This window comes from Arachis duranensis, chromosome 10 (genome assembly GCF_000817695.3).
Source record: "Arachis duranensis cultivar V14167 chromosome 10, aradu.V14167.gnm2.J7QH, whole genome shotgun sequence".
Lineage (NCBI taxonomy): Eukaryota > Viridiplantae > Streptophyta > Magnoliopsida > Fabales > Fabaceae > Arachis > Arachis duranensis.
The window spans coordinates 98,132,816-98,150,698 of record NC_029781.3 but is presented as its reverse complement, the minus strand read 5'-3'; the positions used below and the strand labels follow the sequence as shown (position 1 = coordinate 98,150,698).

General features: G+C 32.6%; 1 protein-coding gene across 3 annotated transcripts; it reads right to left on the bottom strand.

Annotated features, from left to right (window-relative positions):
* Nucleotides 1–7,135: 7,135 nt before the first annotated feature.
* Nucleotides 7,136–11,251, bottom strand: LOC107471181 (KH domain-containing protein At4g18375). 3 transcript variants are annotated; one of them, XM_016090618.3, is made up of 8 exons: nt 11,134–11,251; nt 9,939–10,534; nt 9,216–9,644; nt 8,755–9,012; nt 8,388–8,648; nt 8,223–8,284; nt 7,681–7,748; nt 7,136–7,518 (listed from the first exon to the last, which is right to left on the bottom strand). In XM_016090618.3, the coding sequence occupies exons 2-7, from the start codon at nt 10,512–10,514 to the stop codon at nt 7,700–7,702; spliced, it is 1,635 nt and encodes a 544-aa protein (XP_015946104.1). In that variant the 5' UTR covers nt 10,515–10,534; nt 11,134–11,251; the 3' UTR covers nt 7,136–7,518; nt 7,681–7,699. The 3 variants fall into 3 exon arrangements, with proteins under 3 accessions (XP_015946104.1, XP_020988800.1, XP_015946105.1); XM_021133141.2 differs by having other exon boundaries at nt 11,096–11,196; XM_016090619.3 differs by having other exon boundaries at nt 11,024–11,178.
* Nucleotides 11,252–17,883: the final 6,632 nt, after the last annotated feature.

The window sequence follows — 17,883 nt, the reverse complement described above, 5'->3', positions numbered from 1 at the left end:
TAATCAAACAACTATTTAATTTAAATTAGATATAATATTTGGGGATCATTTGTATGAAGGTTGAATTTTCTTAGAAAATAGTTTCTTTTCATAAATAATATTTAATTAAAAAAATTAGTTCTTCTTTAAGGTATTTTAAATTTAATACCCCACTAAAATTATTAAAATTCACTATTCACAAATTTTCTAAAGGCGAATATATTAATATCATACAATTATTTTGAGAGCCAATTTTGTTTATTTTATTTCAGTAATGAAAAATCTGACTCTAAATTGAAATAATAAATTTCATATTATGTTAAGTCTACATCTCAAAGTTATTGGAATTTGCACACTCTCTTTTAATTTTATTTTGTTTTTTCCCTCTACTTTTCAAAAGTTATAAATCCCTTTAAAAGTTACAAATAATTATTTATATGAATTACCATCCAAAGTTTTTAACTTATACTACTTTAATAGGAAAAAAGATCATCTAAACCCTAAATCCTACAACAACAGTGAGTTAGTAAAATAACATTTCGTTAATTACTCTTAATGTATAGACTTGATCTATGAAGCACGGACAATTTGCTGAGTTGCTGTGTCTGCGTATCAGACACATTTCGAACACGACACTCACCGACACTCGTCCAACACGCGTGTCTGCTGTGTCCAAATCATGTCTCAATAAAAAATAAAAAATTCTTCTCCGGACACACTTGGACACACCTAAATACCATCACGTGTCAACGTGTCCAGTCTTATTTTTAATATATATTCTTAAAATAAATTTAGATATATTTAGATATAGTATATATTATTATTTATTAAAACAAAAAATATTTTCAATACTTAATATAATTAAAATAAAACATTAAAAATAATCTAAAAAATTAATTTATATTTTAATGTCAATAAAATATTAAAATATCATTACGGTTTATCTAAAAAATGCTTTATATTTTATATGTATGCGTGTCCCCGTGTCATGTAAGATTTTAAAATTCGCGTGTCGGCGTGTCTCGTGTCGTTTCATGTCCCGTGTCAGTGTCCGTACATCATAGGAGTTGATAATGTATAGTTTCTTTTTTATTTTATTTTTTTGTCAGATGCCTCAAAATGAATTAGTTTCATGCAAAACATATATTTTTTTTGTTTCCTATGATACTCTTCTATTCGACGAATCAAAAACTAATGCTTTGCAAATTGAAATTTCATTTAAAGTTACATGTAAAACAGATTTTTTTTTTATTCATGGACAAAACATATTTATCATCTGGAATCTTACCTAAATTTTTATTTTGGGCTCATATAAATCTTTATTAAGGGCCCATATTAATTTGAAAAAAAAAGTTCACCATGAACAATTTATTTTGTAAAACAAATTCCCATCAAAAGAAAAAAGAAACTTTAAAATAATAATTTAGTTTCTTTTTTCAACAATGTGAGTGAGAGCTTGATGGCTTAGTATTCGATTTCTTAACCAAGAGATCAGAAGTTTGAATCCAATATTAAGCATAAAAAGTATTCAGGGATCAATCTTTTGCTCCTAATAAGTAGATGACCAATGACAAAAGGATTAATAATATTAGATTGATAGAATGTGTTATGAAAAATGCATATTACACTAAATATTTTTGTTTTTTTAATCAACAAAAAATATAAAATATTATACGCATTTTAATTCTAATAAAATATTTTCAATCTGACAAGCCAGTGATTAATCTGTAGTCGCAAATTTGATGAACTCTATTTAAAGGTTTACTGATAAATTTTTAAGATTTACTTAAACAGACTAGTGACCAACCCAAATTGGTTTACTAAATATTTTATTTCTAATGGATCAATGATCATCAGTTAATTAATTCACTGTACTCTATCAATAATTTATTAACTACCATGAGATCACCTAACAAAAGCGTTGACTTTTTTTAGAAAGACTTATTATATATAATATTCCAATTTGATGGCTCTCTTATACATACCTAGTCTACTCTAATATAATATTTCAAGATAAACACATCAAGTACTGATTCAAGTTTTTGGAAGAAGAAGAAGAAAATGGTGATGAGGCAGAATATTAATTCTCTTGTAATTGGATCAATTGGAGCAGCACTGACCTTGGTAGCATATTCACAAACATTGATATCACCAACTCAATGCATCACTCTTGGCCTCTTTGTCCTCATGTTTGCCTTGCTTATAAGGGAAGGTCTCATATCTTTTTGATTCTATATATTGTGTGTGTAATTTAATTTGTTGAAAATATATATAGTAAAGACTGAAGAGTTTAATTTCTTTTGAAAATTTTCAGACTTAATTATTATTTTTACTTAATTTTTCTTGCTCCATGTTTTAATTGTTCATCAATCATAGATTCATAGCCCGTGAAACCTGATAGGGTTGAAGGAAAAAGACCTAATGTAATTTACAAACTGTTTGATTTCTTTCTTCTTATGTATCAGTAAATAGGAATTGCCTTTATTGAAGCTGGTGAAATAAATATTGGGTTAATTAGAATGGTTCTATTTATCTCTCCCCTCTCTCTATGTATAATTTATTTGATTTTGTTTTCCATATAGAGAATTTTATATTTTTGATAATTATCTAATCAGATTTATACATTTAAATAATTTTTTAAATAACAAATTAAAAAATTAATTATATTTATTAATATAATAGTATACAATTAATTGTCAGTACAATACTCTTTTACACTGTTGGTAAAAATTAAGTTTATGTATACACTTATTTACTCTTCTTCGTTCTTATATATAATCTATTGTTTTCGTTTTAATTTCTAAATACACAAACAAACTAACCATCACATTCTTTACAGAATATTTTTGAGTTATAGTTTTTGGTGATATTAGAATTGAATAACGAGTTTAATTAAGATGTGTTCTTAGTTCAGGATGTTAGGTTATTATTATTCTATTAGTAGAATTTTTTAATATTTAGTAAATACATAGATGTATAAAAATTTAAAGTTTATAATTTTTATATAAAATATTTTTTTAATTAATAATTTTAATATATATTTTTGAGACACATGTTAACTTAATTCTTAAATAATATAATTGATTATTCAAACACTAAATTGAACTATAATCTCACTTCATATATAGACTAACCTGACAATTTTAAAACCTTAAAGACATATATTGAAACAAACAAAATCAGTAATAATTAAATTAAAAGTTTTAATTTTTTTTTTCTTTCTTTTGTCCATTTTAGTTCTAAGTTTTTACCCATGTGACAGCATTGATTGTTGACCATTGAAAATCATGTTCTTAACAGTTGAAATATTAATTGTATGACTGGTCATAACTGCAACTCTGCAATACAAATGCATGCTTTATTTCCAAATATAGAACCCACTGTTTCTCATCATCAACTTTGAGGAAATTCTTTCTTTCTATTATTCATTTCATCGAAATACTCCTACTTCCCAAGATTTTCTTATGCCCATAATTAATCCTTAATATTATTCTTTAATTTTCACATATGAGAAAGCAAATTGTAATTACAAACTAATTTTTATTTGTTTCACATATATTTAATTTTGGATTAATTTATATCTGTTTGAGGAGTGATTCTAATAATTCTATGTACTCTATGTACTCTAATTATTTTACTTTATTGTGTTGAGCTTTTTAGTTAAAAAAATTACCAACTATTATTTTTTTTATCCTAAATCATCACCGTCCACCAAAATAAATAATTAATAATAATGGATTGAATTCTAAAGCAAGAGTTCACAACTAATTAATACTAATGGAAAAATTTTAAATATACCTAGAACACTAGTATTTCAGTAATTTTAACCTTAATTTTAATTAATATATTATATATATTTTTTATAATTAAAATCAATTAAATTAATAATAAAAAATGCTTTAATATTTCACTAAACAAAACTACAAATGTTAAGAAATGTTAATAAAATGCTTACTTCCGAAACATTGAGACTAGCAACGAGATGGATGTTAACATGATACACCTGCAAAATTCAGCAAGTCAAATCAAAGAAATCATTATGAAAAAAAAAAAAACCAATAATTTATAGCTTCATTTTGTACACATATATATGAACCTAGATACTACTGTTTTTAATAAGTTATGTCATGTATGTTGTTCTCAGCTAGCATTTGTGCAATTATTAGTTGATCAATCTCACCATTGATCGTCATCCTCCCAAAGAATCAAGTGCTATATGCTATATCATCAAAAATCTAGCATGAGAGAATCAGGCCTTAATGTAGCCAAAGACGACTTGCCGACCAATGAACTAATGAAATTGTCATGCCTAGTGAATTGTAAAATAATTCTAGGAGTTTATAGAAATTATCAAGATAAAGGTAAACTTGAAATAACATATTAATAGTAGATTAAAACTCTAAATCAACAGATATTATTATACAAAATTTTGAACATTAAAAAAATGACAATGAAAGGAGTTAGCAAGTATCATTTCTGAAAGAATATGCCGGCAAGTCATCCTTGGCTGCAATGCATGGCCTCATCCCCACATGCAAGACACTAGACGAAATTTGGAAAAACCAATTCAGGAAATTAAAAAAGAGCATCAATGACTGCCATAGTTACACAACAGCATTCCTTATTTGAAGAAAACAGAGAAATAAAAGAAGCATGAAGCATGGATTATCCTCATAGAGGAGAAGAAGTGGATTGGACTTGAGTAATGCATTTGGGTTTGAACTTTGAAGCACAGAAAGAGTAAGGTTACTGGCCAAACTTTATATAAAGAAGAAATTGATTTCATATGATACTACCTGCCACTTGGATTGGGATTGCAAGTTGTCAACTAGAAGCATTAATAGTTGTATCACTCCTGAAGAGGGGGGCAGCCCAAAATAACTGGGCAATTGTTGTCATTTATCCAAAGGGGAAAAAATGTGAAAATGATGTGTAATCCGGAGGATTCTTATTGCTGGATTTGATGTGACTTTGCATGGCTAAATAACCTCACACAAATACAAATAATTTTTTACTTCACACTTCACATTGATACTCCTATGCAAATTCTCCTAAACAATCTTCTATATAAAAATAAAATAGCAAGGCCACCCTTGGTGTATTGAAATATTTAAAAAGAAAACATAATATCTTAATTCGACCATGCTAAGATATTAGTTGATGGTAAAACAAAATATATTTAAAAAAAAATAAATAGAGATTTTTAGGAGTATAAATCATTTTACTTTTTAGTAGATGTGCACCCACCCCACCACCCCTAGTTCAGAGTAGCTTCTCTTATCACCCCCCTCTATGGATCATTTAAGAGCTGATATAGACTTAAATTCAACACAGCATCTTACATGTACTATAGATTCAGTTGAAAAAGTGATTTTATCAATTGGGTTAGGTGTATCTAATTTACTAGAATTCGGCTGTATAGAAAGAAGGAAAACATCTGAATGTTGTGTAGTAAATGGTAAACTTACCTCTGGAAAAGCTTAGAACTCATTTTTAAAAAACACCAAAGCTTGTAGCATAGTAACATATGATTGGAACTGTGCACTGCAGCATATTTTATTAGATTTCGCTTTAGAAACGCATTTGTTTAGTTATGCTGCCATGTAGCATGTTATACGTCGTTTTAAATAAAAATAAAAATAAAACTACAACAGATAAATCCAATTTTTGCAGTTTTACTCTTTTTAAGATAAAAAAAAAAGTATTCATCATTTAGGTCTTCAACTCTTTCCATGGTTTAATTTTTGAACATTACCCTTGATACTTCCCATAAATACTGAAACACAGTAAAGTACCATAATATGGTTGACGGGAGAGAACCTTGTCCTAACCGATCAAATATCAAATAATGGATTGAGCTACCAAGTAGCAATCCTTTTGATAGAGTCCAAAAAGTAAACATTCCATTGGAGACCCACGTGTTATCTTTATACGGCAGACGAATGAACACACGGGGCATATTTGATTCTCTATATTTTGGGGAGTTAAATCCAATCAACTTAAATTGAGATCCTCGTCCCCAAACCAAAAAAAAGGGATTAAACTGAGAACTACGACATAATTCCAGCCAGGGACAGCGAGCTTTCAGATCTGAAACTCAAAACTATTATCACAACCCACAAATGTCATCATCAGAAATGCTTAGCAACATTATCTAGCAGTGCTAAAACATGATTCGATAAATATAAAAATCTTCTTTTGCGGTTTACAACATAGATTTCTTTGGCGCAGAGTTTGCAAGGGATCAAACTACCAGGAAATTTAAAGCAATAGAACAATAGAATAAATCTGGGAACCAAATGTTAGCATTTTCCCAAAACATAAGGGAACCAACAATTCATCATTAGCTCCCCACAAAATAATCTTACACCCAGTAAGGCCTGCCATATGGAATTTCACAGAAGAAATCAAGTTGCATTAGGTTAAAACAACATATCAGCATAAACAATTAGGCACCGGAGTTCAATTTTTGAACAATATCTCCACAGATCATCAAGGGGGCATGCCAACATATTCGATTTAGCTTTGGGAAGTGCATGACACCAAACATGAAAAGAACGTTGGGGCTTGGGTACTAGCTAGAATACCTTCAAACCTTGTAAAAGGTCAACAACACACAGACAGTAATTAAGAAGACTAACATCTATGCACTGTGCGGAAATCGATTGACCTAAAAAACACCGATGTGTTCTTTTCTCTTTTTTTTTTTCAATTTTATTTTATGAATAGCTAGCAGGTACTCTAAAATGGTTTGAGCAATAAAAAACAAGGCAGCTGGATTCTAATAAAGTTAAAAACAAAAGAAAACCCTACAGTGCTTAAATAATTAGGAATATCTTAGGCATATATCCTATTGGCTGATTGTCAACGATCATTTAAGTAATCTGATGCTTTCCTTAACCAAGTAAGTCTTGAATCCTTAGCCAAGTTAATTCTTGATTTGAAAATTCATTTAACAGCATAACTCAGAGCAGCTTTCATACCTTTTAATGGAAATGTGTAGTACCAAAAAGTAATCAACATCATGCATAAGAATGAATTTTCACAGTAAACTAATGTGAAACACCTTTACCTGCTTTAGATGATATAGGCAAACAGTAGCACCTGCAATAAAGATGAAACCAAAACTACACCAAATTCTAAAATTTAAGGTCAATTGCGAAGAAATCAGTGTCGTATCATAAAAGCTAAATACTGCAGGTGACAATGAACCGTCAGAAAACAAGACCCAAAATCAATCATACAAGTATACAAGTGTGGGATGACTGTAGCTACATGGTAATCTCAGTTCGGACGACAAATGAACCAGAAAAAGACAAAATAGAAACAAAGGCAAGCCAACTTTGTAGGTTCTTGGGAGCATAAGTTATCAAGCTTGGAAGGTAAGGTAAAATGGACATGGCCAATTTCAATAGTCTCCACATATAGGTTTGGTCCTCTAGGTAGATGCATCAAGGTGGGCCATAAGTTTGTCAAACCCTGGTTCATCTGGTCTTCTGGTTTAGGCAGTAGGCGGGCTGCAGGCTTCACAGATCTCAGCTGTTTGGATGGGAAGGGAAAGGGAACAAAGGGAAAAGAAGAGCATCAGAATTCTAAATGGGTCACCGGTCAGAGTAAGATATCATCACATCAATCTCTTATACTAATGTGACTGCCTTATAGGAAGTTGCCAGATAAAAGAGAGTGAAAATAGAAACATACCTGCAGACACGCATCAAGTTTAATAAGCATGATTTCTCCTCCTAGAAAGACTGCTCTGACTAGACAACCTGGCAACAGATACTATCAGAACTGACCATTCAGGAACACTTGAAATAAAAGGGAAAAACATATCAGTAGCTGTGGTTTCTTCACAAAAAGATACCAAATAAGGAAACTTCTAACTTCATTCCAGAAAATATTCAGCATCAAAGAGCTTTCTATAAAACATTTCCTGGTAAATGATGTTATCCAAGAGGATATATTAAGTTCAGAACATCTTATAGTACTGCAAATTTTGAACTTTTATAATAAGGGAGAAAGAAAAAACTACCTTAACAAGTTTCAAACAGAGACCATACTGGTGCAAAACGAAACTCAGTCATACGAAAATAATCACAGCAGTAATCTTTTATTCAAAACTAGAGAAGTCATCATATGACGGCTTCATTCAAAGAAGATAATAGTCTACAGTGACAATTGTACGTGATGGACATGAACATAAAACTAAAGGAAAAATTCAGATAACAGTGAAGGTTGGCTACCCAGTGCTAGGCCGTCCCAAAGAATAACTTCCATAAGCCCCATAGAGACTGCTGCCACCAAGCTACAGGTAGATGGAAACACATTCAAACATCAAATGAGAAATATTAATTTACTCAACAAATTCAACTATGTTATGTTTTTCCTCAAACTTTGTGTACAAGTACCTGTGAGCCTCCATAGCTTCCATATGCATCACCAGCTGCTAAATCACTAGAGCCTCCATATCCACTTGAATATGAATGTCCACGCCCATGTCTTTTACCCTCTCTACTATCATAGCCATCTGATCCATCAGCTGAAACAGGAACATATGGCAGGACTGGAAGGAATGTGTTGACGGCACCCTCCCTATCAAAAATATTTGCTCTCAACCGTGTAAGCACTTGCACAAGAGCCTCCTTAGCAACATCAAGATCTCCTGAAATCTAATCAAGGGGCAGAAAAAGATAAAAACAATTATGGGACAGAATGTTTGCACCATTATTGTACAATCTAAAACATTACCAAAATAAAGCATGACAACACCCTTACCTGTACCATTTCATCATCATCAGATGCAATTTTCGGAAGATTGTCCTTTGACAGGATACGTATGTTAGCTTTTGTAAGCCTTCTCATCTCAGTTATGATAGATCCTCCTTTACCAATAAGGCAACCGATTCGAGAGGTAGACACTAACAGTCTGGTAGTGAAAGAGATGATTCCCGAATCTCTTTCAACTTTCTCACTGCAACGCGGTTGCAAGCGCACAGCTGCTCCTATTGTTGGAGAAAATGTTTCTTCAAAGAACTGAGATAGCAAAATTTAACAAACTATCACAATAGAGAACAGAATCATCTATAAATATCACCTGAGAATTCAACAAGAATACTTCAAAAGAATAAAATGAAAAATTGTACACTACATAATAGATAATCTACCTCTTGTTGCAATCGTTAAATACTTCAAAAGAATAAAATGAAAAATTGTACACTAGGTAATAGATAATCTACCTCTTTTGTTGCAATCGTTATTAAGCATTCATCAGCTTCACTTGTTGAACTATCAACTTTTATTGTTGCCCCAGACTCTTGTCTAATTTGATTGATTATAACACCGCCTTTTCCTATGACACCGCCAATGTTACCAATTGGACACACCAATCGAACAGAAAATTCCTTTGAAGATGTTTCATCCCTTGGAGCTGAGTACAAGGACCGTGGCCAATCACCTGCTTCCCCTTTATACCCCCCATATGCACCCATAAGAGGAGCTATCCCCACAATTGGAGCCCCTGCAGTTGGACCCATAAGTGAGCCACCAGCAGGGTATACACTCGGAACAGCAGAAGTAAGCAGATGCTGAGATCTTGAAGGGTTATCATGAAGTCGAGATGCAATTTGATAAAGAGCCTTCTTGACAACAGCAGCATCACCAGAAATCTGGAGTTGCAATAACAATACAAAGCATATATATTAAAGAAAAGTACATGATGATGATACTTTCTAGATATCTAACATCATCCAAAAATGTATATAAGAAAGAAAACTTGGGAAGAAAATTTGTTATCAAGCCATCCAAATAGGGAGTAAACTACTAGCCTCATTGCCCCAATAAATAGTGAAGTGAATAAGAACTGAAAAATCAGCTCAAACAAATCATATTCATATAATTAATATTCATAGTAAAAGGAAAGCCAATGAATGCAATAAGCAAGTAAAGCAAGTCCAGTTTACCTGCACAAGTTCATCAGAGTTCAAGGCACACAAAGGTAAATGTTCATCCTTCAATATACGAATCTGTGCACCAGTATCACTACGTATGCTCTGTACTATCTGCCCACCTTTTCCAATGACACAACCAATCTGATCAGACGGAACTAACAGCTTAGCATGTACTTGGTGACCAATATCATCGTCCAGATCACCATGTAAGTCCTCAGCAATCACTCTGTCATGAATCTTAAAAAGAGCATCCATAGCAGGAGACACGTAATTGCCACTATCCTCAAAAGCATTAGTCTCATCGCTGACACTGTAGATAGTAACGACTCGCTCATCACAACCCGATACAGTCTCACCAATCCTAATCTTCGATTTAGTGTCTATCCTCAATTGCTTAACAATCTCACCTCCCCTACCAATGACACTGCCAATCTTTCTGGCAGGGCACAAATAGCGATACACAGTGTCTTCTGGATCAATCACAAACTGCTCTCTGTCATCACCTGCATTCCTCCTCTTATTTCCTCCATTTTCATAGTCAGAATGCGGACGGGGACGCTTACCATAATTGCTCCTATGGCCAGCCATCAGATCAAAATCTTGATACCCTGCAAAAGTTTCACAAATTGCAACACAAAGGTCAGAAAAGAATGAACAATAAAGTAATTAGGCCAAAATTCTACTTCAAAACTTTGACAGCAATCAACAACAAAAATATAACGTCAGATAAACTACACAACCATGCCCAACCCCAAACAATTTATTCAATCAAACACATCACAAAATTCTCAAAAAGAGAGTGACATCATCTATTGATAAATGATTCAAAGTTGACCAATTTCCGAAAGCATAAAGCGGAAAACATCGGCATTTTAGGGTTAGTTATTTCAGCAGAAATCACGATCAAAAAGTCAAATTCCCAAAGTACCAATTAAGGAGAGAAAAATAAAGGAAAATATTTACACGACGAACAAGATCCATATTTTATTGCCTTGCAGAGAGCAACTAAAATCAAATTTAAGGAGTTTTGTTTTGACAACTCTAATATTGATACAGATATGGCTGGGAAATATAGCAAAAATAAATAAATAAAAAACCTTTTGGAATGTAATGCAATGCGTGGGAGGGAAGAGAAAACTAAAGAGGAAGAAAGTGGAAAGGGCAAATACGAAGAAAGGTTCAGATCTGAGAGAGGAACGAGGATTACAGCAGAAGGCAGAAAAGGGTGTTGACGCTTCAACGCAGTCTTGAACTCGTCGTTTCGCTTCGTTTAGAACGTGAGACCAAGAGACGAAGGTAAAATTAATACTCTGCAAAATTTTTTTTTTTTTTGGACTGGATGCAAAATAATTTAATTAAATACGTGTGTTTGGATGAGCTTTTAAAAGAATATTTATTTTAAGTTTTTTTTTAAATTTTATTAAAAAATAAAAATAATTTTATTTTTAGATATTTCGTATAAAAATAAATTTTATCTATTAAATATATTTGAATATAATAATATTAAAATATTTTATTTATTTATTTATTATATGAAAAATATTTTTTTAAGAAAAAAGTTTAAAAAAATATATAAATTATAGTTTTCTAAAAATTTTTTTTTTAATTTTTTTAGTATTTTTATTTTTACTACTAGAAATTTATCAAACATGCTAAAAAAAATTTTTTATTGAAAAATTTTTTATTAAAATAATGACGCCTAAACAAATACTAAGACTTTAGAAATTCTTAAAATTTTATTAATTTAAGAGGCTAATATCATCATATAATATAGAAAAAATTTTAAGTGTACCTGAAACAAGTGTTTTAGTTGTTTTAACCGTTGATTTCAATTACTATATATTATATTTATTTTATAATTCAGATTAACATTTAAAACAATTGAAACACCGTTAAAATAATTGGAACACCGAAATTTTAGGTACACTAAAAATTTTTCCTATAATAGGAAGCGATTCTGATGTTCTGGTGTACTTGAGAGGAAGATTCAACTTACGTTAATTTTTACTATGTAGATATATATAAGTTATTCCAACGGTAAAGATAGATGGAACTCTTCCTTTAGTGGTCTAGAAGTGAAGAAAGCTCACCGAGGTCATGCAACTGGTTTTGTAGTTCTTCAGTACCTATGCGTGAAAAATCCAGAAGAAATGTTATGGTTTATATGGACACTCTTTGTCCAATATGACTGTGCCATAGTTGTTTCCACTCTTGTCATATATCACCTGCTTTGTAATAAGTAATTATTGGGATCACTCCTTAAACAACTTCTAACTATATTTGCCCCTATCTCAACATGGTAAGAGAAACTTTACAATGCATTGGAGGCTCATGAAACATGAAATATTCCTTACAAAAAGAAGCAGAAATTCTATTACTCTTTTGTCCTAAAGAGACAGTTCTATTACAAACAAAATATCCTCTATACACGATGCAACATCAACATAGTAGGATATTTAAAGATGTCGCCTATAGATGAAAAAAGTTGTCTCAACAATCTTGCCAAACATCTTACTTTTTGCAATAAACCTGATATCAGGAATTATTGAAGTACTTTCTCTCTGCCAAGAAAAAGACAGTTCTAGCTCCTTGAGAACAACCAGAACAATACAAGAAGAGTTACGGCAATTTCAGACTGATTTTCTTATTGGTTTCATCTCTTTTCCAACTCCATCACTCGCCCAAAACTCAAGCCCGTGGGATAATCCAACATTCTCTCAAAATACTTACAATTATGAAGAATAACCAATGCAAGAATTTATCCACTTTTATCTAATCCAACACATGTGGATGGAGGTATTGATGATGGCACTGAAGAACCAACTGAAGAATAGTTTATTGCCTATGAAAGACTTGGGGATTACTATTTTCAGCAAGAAGATGCAACCGTGTTTGCTCCACATTTAGAGCACATAGATGACATCACAGAGCATGAGCCCATCACTAAGTTTTGGCCCTTAGCCAAATAATTATGTATACAGTAAAGTGAAAATAATGGAGTTAATAAGATTCTTATCTTCATCCTCCACGTGTCTGGATCCTAGTATTCTGCTTTAAGTTGTTTGTCCTTATGTATTGTTGTAGCAGGAGATAAGATTCTTTCTTATCTGCCACATGTCCTGTTTTTATTAGTCGTGAAGATTACAGCCTCATCTGTAAGTCTTTATACAGAGAGGCCTCTATCCTTGTAATAAACCAATTTAAGTTTCGAATAACCATTGTGAGATATTCACTATGAATACCTGCTAAAATTCTTTTCCTCTCTAAAAATTTGATTCTTTAATATGTCTATCTTTGCTTCTTAGTTTCATGTATGCTCTAGGTTTGCCTCTTGTATGAGGATCCTGCATATCAGAAATGAAACTGATTAGATCCATGAAAATTTATAGTGTTGAAAAAGAAAAGAGAACTAGAATTTCAGTATGTTTTGCAAAGAGCTCCATTGATAACCTCTATTTTGCATTTATTATAGGTCAGTTGAGAAATACTTGTAAAATATTCATAAAATCTAAAAGCCTCTTTTATGAGTATGCCTGGATCTACCTCTATGGATCAGAGCCTTAAGAAACATGCAAAGAGAAAGTATATTAAAGATGACAGGAAGTAAGAGAATTTCTAAACAAATGTCTAGTTCCGATCCCAATCAGCCTGTTTTTCATAATACAGCCCTTACCATTGAGAGGTTACCCCCAACCTTTAAGAAAACCTTGTTCAATAAAATTGAGAATCTTGTAGAAATTACTCATGTTCCAGAAGATTAAAAAATACCTGTAACCCAGCAGCCCCTCATAAACCCATACACTTTTTATCACAAACAAAAACAGTCAACCATAACTAATATCTGTTATCTCATCACTCGAAACCCTACACCCCCTATCAAAGAAATCATCCAGACCTCATATTTACAACAATGTGGCCTTCAAGCTACGGGTGTAGAGTAGTATGTCACGATTGAGATCCCACAAGAACTTATTCGTGATTATCTGCAACAAGGATACACTCATCTACATCTAGGAGCAATAAGGTTGATTCTCACCTTACACGGCAGGAAAGGATTACCTATAATAGCAAAGATTGCACTCGTAGATACCACATTCAAAGAGTACCAACATGCTCTCATCGAAGCACTTGTTACCACATTAACAAACAGAAGTGTGATCCTCACGATCTCTCCAAATTTTACTATAAGACTCACAGATCTGACACTTGCTCAAACAATCAAGATACAAGTCCAACTGATTAGAGTAATACAAGATGCTAGTATTGAGCAGGTTACACTTCACCATCAAGTCTTGTATAAAGTCCAAGATCATGCTCTAGATCTAAACCTACCAAACTCCACAGAAGATGCTCTCTTGATGTTCACCGATAAAAATCATAGACCAGCAATTATTAACATTCCAAGAATGATTGCTACAGAGGAGCTTTCCTCTATAGTACGTTTGGAATGGATCACTAACTATGAAAGAGCTTTTCCACAGCATGTGCCTAATGTGCATACAACAATGCCTCCGGTCATCAGTCGAGCACCGGATGAAACTGTTAGGACGATCTTCCAGAAGCCAGGAACAGAAGGACAATACATCATTTTCATCAATGCTGAAAATCAAAGGAAAGACACTTCTAAATTCACAACTCTTAAGATAGAAAGATTAGTTTTCTCGCTATAAATTCACAGTTAAGCACATCAAAGAAAACCGCAACATAATAGCTGATTATCTCTCTCGTCCTAATAAAGAAACTTCACCAAAAATCCTCCACCTTTTAATAATGAACACCATCAACCCACCAATATTTCCTCTTCCAAACTGCCCTCAAGACCATTATTTTTATAGAAGACCAAGAGAGCCTTTCCCTTTCTTTTTGCTTCACAATAATGCCTTGTATGTTTTCTACACTGTTCGGTGAGTGAGGATCCTTCTTTAATTTCTTTTTCTTTAGCAGAGGTCTTGTTGGATTTTTATCTAGAAGTTTCTCCTCTGAAGAAGTATGATGCTGACCAAAGTGGTCTTGGTCTTGGTTTATGAGTTACTTTTGATTGAAGGCATGTAGGTTGGACAACCTGTTTTTTCTTTTTTTGGTGAAATCTTTGGACCAAATGATAGTTTGTTTTGAAAATACTATCATAATCAGGCAAATCAGGAGGAGATTATTGTGGAGGAGTAAAGATGGGAGAGTACATGGGATATGGTGGTGGATACATGGATAGTGAGTCTATGGCCAGTGCTTGTGGTTTAAATTGTCTGGCCCGATCTTCCTCAATTTGCTTGAGCTGTGCCTTTATGCGTGTCAACTCTTGATCTTTTTTGTGAAATTCAAGACCAAAGTACTAAGTCTGAATGTACATCTTAATATCTTGATCAAGCTGTTGAACTTGTCTAGTTAGGCCTTCTTTCAATTCATTGACTTAGGCTTGCACATAATACACTTGTGTAGACAATTTGTCAGTTTTGTCAACAAATATTTCTAAGGTATGATCAATTCTTAGCAAGATTTTATTTTGGCTCACAGCATTTTTAGTTTGTCAATTTAAGACCTCTTTTGTGGTGTGGTTTACTGGTATCCTTGTGGAGTTACTCCCTTAGGGATAACATATGGTCTTCGAGTGATTCGCTGATCATCAGTGCTAACCTAAAGAGGAGGAAATTCTTCATCATAAGGTCGGATAGTGGCTACACACGGCAAAGAAATAGGGCTGTTCAAAGGATGATTTTTGAAGATTCTCTGAGATCTCTTCTTTAGATTGAACCTTGGTGTTTCATCAGGTTTATCTGGTGGGTGAAACCTTGTAGAAGCAGTACAGCTCTACTTATTTTTCTTTTTTCTTGACTTTTTTTTTCAAATAGTCTTCTTCCTCAAAATCACCCCATGAATTGCAGTCACAGTTAGAATCACACATACTAGGATCAACATCTCATATAAAATGGCTATTAATGTGCGAGGTATAAAGAGGTTTTTCTTCTTAAAAATAATGAACTGGAGGATCATCTTGATCACTTGTGTGTTGGATGATGAGAAAAGAAATAGTACAAATTCTTTTAAATGATAATTATCTAAAAAAAGATGAGTTATATTTTACTTTCTTTCAAGTCTCAAGTGAAAACAAAAATTGAAAAGATCCATTCTGTGAAAAATATCTCTTTTTTTTCTGTCTCAGCTGGAAACAAAACTGTTTTGCTATATGTCGCGCTTGTTATAAACCAAGCCGCATAAATGATAAAGCCAAGCCGAACTCATGCTGGGCTATGGTTGCTCGTTTTTTGTAAATAGATATCTAATCAGGCCGTGCAATATTTTCATTACCAAGAATTCCTTTTGTTGTTATCCACAATGAAGGGAACAATTTTGTCCCAAAAAAAAAAACAGTGAAGGGAACAATGGTCACAACTCACAAGTGGGTATAAAAGAAATAAAAAGATAGTCAATGTGTGTGTTATTTTTATTTAAATCCCAACTGTTAGACAAAATATAATTTTTATAAGAAAATTATAAAAAGAAATAATTAGTTACTTGGTAATGTTTCTATATATAATATTTATATCTATTTTAAATTAAATTATATCATTTGACAGTTGACTATCTATTTAATTTTTGAAATTCACAAGAGGTGCGGAAACAGTTACAAGAAATTCAAATTTTCCACAAGTGGTGTACAAATGGTAACTGTTAGCTGACATTAGGTTAGTCTATAAATAGAGCTTTAGGAAAATATTATAGGCAGTTCAGTTCTTCTTGGAAAACACTTAGAAACCCAAAACGCTCTCAGCCCTTTGGCATCACAGAGTAAAATTGGGAATCTTAAGTAATTTCTCTTAACTCAAACACTTGTTATTTGTTTCTTTTCAGTTTTTATTAATAAAATTTCTCTACTTTTATGTCTTCTTCTCTTTTACGTTCATGTTTCTTCTTTCATCTTCTTTTTAATTTCCTGTTTGTTTCAATTTTTGCAATTTGTTTTTCCACCGGCACCTTGCATTTATATGTTTATTTGTTGCTTTTATTCCTTTTAATATTATTTGACGTTACAATTGCGACATTGAGATACCCATATTTTCTTTTAAACATTAACAAAAATTTGAGTAAAATAAGCTGGCACGCCCGGTGGGACTTTGTCAATATATTGTAATTGTCAAAAGGAAAACCAGGAGTTTTTGAGTTTGCATGTGGTTGCGCAGTGGTAAGTTCGTGCGTCCAGAGCCAAGGAAATCAACGTCAGTTGACATGTCAAATACTTCTGCAGCATCTTCTTCTACTTCTAGTGATGAAATTAGAGGAAATGAATCTAGAAATTCTCCTGTGATTTCAAACGCAGAGCCTACCTTGATGTCAGTGAGGCATGATGGCGTTCGCCATGCCCATACAGGGTTAAATGTAACTCACATAAATACCGTGGGGTGGCCGCCATATGGCTTGCCATCGGGGTATGTCCCCTCCATGGTGACACAAGGATTGCATGTGCCTCTCTACTCAACTTTTCAAAACCCTATTATCAAAATCCATATGGCATGTCAAATGTACCTGTTTCTGGGGCGTCAGGTTCACACGTATCACAACAAAATTTTTTACATTCTATTAATACAGGAAATAACAGTGCATCTAATTCTACTATATCCACTGTCACTAGGATAGAAAATTCTAGACCTGTATTTCCTGACATATCAATAGCAATGCCTGTTAATTAACCTAGTCAAACTGTGGGATCTTTAGCAAATATTAGGCAAATGGATGAAAGCTACCATGATCTAGTAAACATGTTAACTCATCAAATGGTTACAGTTTTAAATCCTCTTTTAGAAAACACAAACACTAGAATTGAACAATTAAATAGGCAAGTCAATAGGATTGCTACTTTGGTAAATTTAGAAGAAAATGACAACTTGGGTTTAAGATTTGATAATGTCAATCAGAACGGTGGAGAAATTTCTAATTATGATGTTCATATGCCTAGACATGGTCA

Excerpts from the sequence above, each read along its gene's own strand:
- LOC107471181 (XM_016090618.3), bottom strand. The coding sequence starts at position 10,514 with ATGGCTGGCCATAGGAGCAATTATGGTAAGCGTCCCCGTCCGCATTCT. Across the intron at positions 8,649-8,754 it reads ATGATGATGAAATGGTACAG|ATTTCAGGAGATCTTGATGT; the intron begins GTAAGGGTGTTG and ends CCCCTTGATTAG. Across the intron at positions 8,285-8,387 it reads GAAGCTATGGAGGCTCACAG|CTTGGTGGCAGCAGTCTCTA; the intron begins GTACTTGTACAC and ends ATCTACCTGTAG.